This window comes from Brassica oleracea, unplaced genomic scaffold (assembly GCF_000695525.1).
Source record: "Brassica oleracea var. oleracea cultivar TO1000 unplaced genomic scaffold, BOL UnpScaffold01977, whole genome shotgun sequence".
Lineage (NCBI taxonomy): Eukaryota > Viridiplantae > Streptophyta > Magnoliopsida > Brassicales > Brassicaceae > Brassica > Brassica oleracea.
In genome coordinates this window covers 1-3,340 of record NW_013618508.1, presented here as the reverse complement: position 1 = coordinate 3,340, position 3,340 = coordinate 1, and the positions used below count along the sequence as shown (strand labels likewise).

The following is a 3,340-nucleotide window of genomic DNA, read 5'->3' as shown; positions in this document are numbered from 1 at the left end:
GACGCGACGCCGTATGCTGACTGCAACTTAATTTCCGGTTTAACCGTCTTTGAGCATTTGTTGGACGCATCTCTTCTTCATGCGGGATTAAATTAGGTTTGAACTGAATCGTCGTCGATGGGTCAGAAGAAGAAACCCCCCGCGCCTCGCTCCAAGCAATCGCTATCTTCTTCAGCGGCGGAGGCTGAGCCGTCCTCTGAGGTTTCCGCTTGTACCTCCTATGATGGCGACGAGCCGTCAAATTTGGCTGAAATCAAGGTCGAGTGCGAGAAGGCACTGACGTCATTCCGGCGAGGTAGCTACAACAAGGCGATTCGGCTCATGAAGGAATCATGCTCTCGCCACCAACACTCTGCCCTGATTCACCGTGTCCAAGGTACTGTGTGCGTGAAGGTTTCTTCTGTATACGAAGACGCAGTTACTAAACAGAAGTACATCCGTAGCGCTATTGAATCCGCTAGAAAAGCTGTGGAGCTATCTCCCAACTCTATTGAGTTTGCCCATTTTTATGCTAACCTGCTTTACGAGGCTGCTAGCGATGGTAGAGAGTACGAGGAGGTTCTGCAGGAGTGTCACAGAGCCCTCTCCATTGAGAATCCAATCGATCCTGCTAAAGATAGTCTCCAGGACGAGAGTCAGCACAAGATATTGACACCTGAGGCTCGTATTGCGAATGTTCAGGATGAGCTCAGGTCACTGATACAGAAGTCTAATCTTGGTTCGTTGTCCACTTGGATGAAACATCTGAGAAATGGAGAAGGGGAGTTTCGGTTGTTTGACATGAGGAAGATGGCTGAGGATCCTATTGAGAGTAACTTGGTTCAGACCAGGAGGCCGAACGAGATTAAGAAAGCTACCAAGACTCTTGAAGAGAGGAGGAAGGAGATTGAAGTGAGGGTGGCTGCAGGTAGGTTGTTGCAGCAGAAATCAGAATCTTCCTCGGTAGATAGTGTTAACAGTAAGGGATCAGATCCAGCATTAGGCTCCGGTCAGAGAAGCGTGGAGAGGAGAAAGCATGGAAATGCAAGGAAGAACGACTCTACAGTAGAGAGAAGAGATCGGGTTAGATCATATTGGGAGTCTACAGGCAAAGAAATGAAAAAAGAATTGCTTAGGATTAAGGTTAGTGATCTTAAGAGTCACTTTAGCGCATCCAAGGATGGCGATGCAAATGATATAATAACTGAAGCTTTGTCCTTTTGTGAAGCTAATAAGACTTGGCGGTTTTGGGTTTGCTGCAAGTGTAGTGAAAAGTTCAAGGATTCTGAGTCTTATATGCAGCATATTGTAGGGGAGCATATAGGTAACGTTTTGCCTAAGATGCAAATGGTTTTGCCTCAGAGTCTCGATAGTGAGAGGATTGAGATGCTTCTTACTTCCCCATGGAAACCATTGGATTTTCCTGCTGCGGTGAAATTGCGTTGCAGCCAGCAGAAAATCCAAAATACTGAGTTCAATGAGTTTTACGCTGAAGATTACATGGACGATGGTGACGATTGCTTCCAGGATGCATGGAATGATACTTCACCAGAGAAAGAAAAAATTGGAGATGCTTGCAACGGTTATGAGAAGAATGAGTCGGAAAAGGGTAGGCTGCCAAATCCGTTTTATCTTCCTGATGAATGGCCGATATCTGATGATCCTGAACGTACAAAGCTCCTTAAAAGCATCCGTGCAGCATTTGAGCTACTTATCAAACACAGTTATTTAGCTACCAGCCATTATGATAAGGTGATACAGTTTACTCTGGATGAACTACGGAATCTACCCTCGGTTTCGCAATTCTTAAATCGTGGTTTGTGTCAGTCACCCATATGCATACGCTTCTTGGGAGCTTCCCAGCTCAAGAAAATTCTTCAATTCCTGCAAGACTTGTCACATGCATGTGGGGTGAGTCGATATTCGGAACAAAGTAACCCCAACGATGAAGTTAATAATTTTGTTGACCTGGGTCTTCAAATTACAGAAGAGATTTGTCTTGATGGTGAAGGGTCATGCCTTCTTCTGGATGAAAAATTGCTTGGCTCAGAGTGCATCCAAGACAAACATATGGGCTCAGCATTGAATAATGGAGATATTGCCAGTTCTGAAGATATTGCTAATGGCAATAATGTGTCTTCTGGTGCGGATGGTTTTCTATCATGGATCTTCTCAGGACCCTCTAGTGGGGAACAAACTGCGATTTGGATGCGCACAGTGGAAGAGAAAACAAATCAAGGACAAAAGACCATGGAGATTCTTGAGAAGGAGGTCTATGACTTGCAGAACCTCTTCGAGAGAAAATGCGAGCACTTAAGCTACGAGGGAGCACTTCAAACTGTCGAGGACCTTTGTCTTGAAAAAGGCCGGAAAAGAGAGACTTCACCGGACTTTACCCATGAAAGCTATGAATCTGTGCTGAGAAAACGAAGGGAAGAGCTAAACGAGAGTGCCCATGAAATGGAGTTTATTAGTAGTAGCTTTGAATTAGAAGCTATAAAAAATGTTTTGAGAGACGCGGACACTCTTAACTGCAATCAGTTTGGATATGAAGAATCATATACATGCACGAGTTCTCAGCTACGTGACCTAGAATCTGGTGAAGCTGATGAATGGGGGATGAAATATTCTTTTAGTGAAGCTGACAGTTTCATAGAGACTGCGATCCAGAAACAGAAGGAGCAGTTGTCTACAGAGGTAACCTTTTCTATCTTTACACAACACGACTGAGAATAACTGATAACTGCCTTGTTCCTTGAAAAATACTCCGTATGTGTATTACAGCTTAACAGAATCGATGCAAGAATGATGCGCGGTGCTACTGTGGTGCAGCAATTAGAGCTAAAGCTTGGACCTGCTTCATCCAATGATTATCAGATAGTAATGTTACCGTTGGTCAGGTCTTACATGCGTGTAAGTATCTAACTCATTAGACCTTGTTATCTTTCCTACCCTTTAGGTGTAGTGTTCTTTCGGGTTTTGATTCCACTTTTCTCTCTTTCCAGGCACATTTGGAGGCATTGGCAGAGAAAGATGCCACTGAGAAGTCTGATGCTGCAAGCAAAGCGTTTCTCGTTGAGCTCGCCCTTGATTCTAAGAAGGAGGCCCGAGGGAGAAATGATCATTCGAAACACACCCAAGAAAAGCCCAAGGATAAGAAAAAGAATAAGCACTCTAAAAAACTGAAGGATTCGAAGGTTAGAACTAATCTGTTGTCCACTTTTTAACTATTTCTTGTCTATATTTGTAACTAGCTTTAATGTTTTGCTATAGGCTTCTGTTGGAAACGACCATCGCTTCAATGTTGATTCAGTTGAACACAGGTGAAGATCTTTTATATAAAAAAATTAGTTTAAATACT

At 43.6% G+C, this 3,340-nt stretch overlaps 1 protein-coding gene across 1 annotated transcript; it reads left to right on the top strand.

Annotated features, from left to right (window-relative positions):
- On the top strand, positions 1–3,302 carry LOC106321558 (the record flags this gene model as incomplete). The annotated part of the gene is given in 4 exon segments (XM_013759811.1): positions 1–2,676; positions 2,764–2,892; positions 2,985–3,176; positions 3,253–3,302. Coding segments are annotated over 4 exon segments (2,930 nt in total), but the record flags the coding sequence as incomplete, so codon positions are not given.
- Positions 3,303–3,340: the final 38 nt, after the last annotated feature.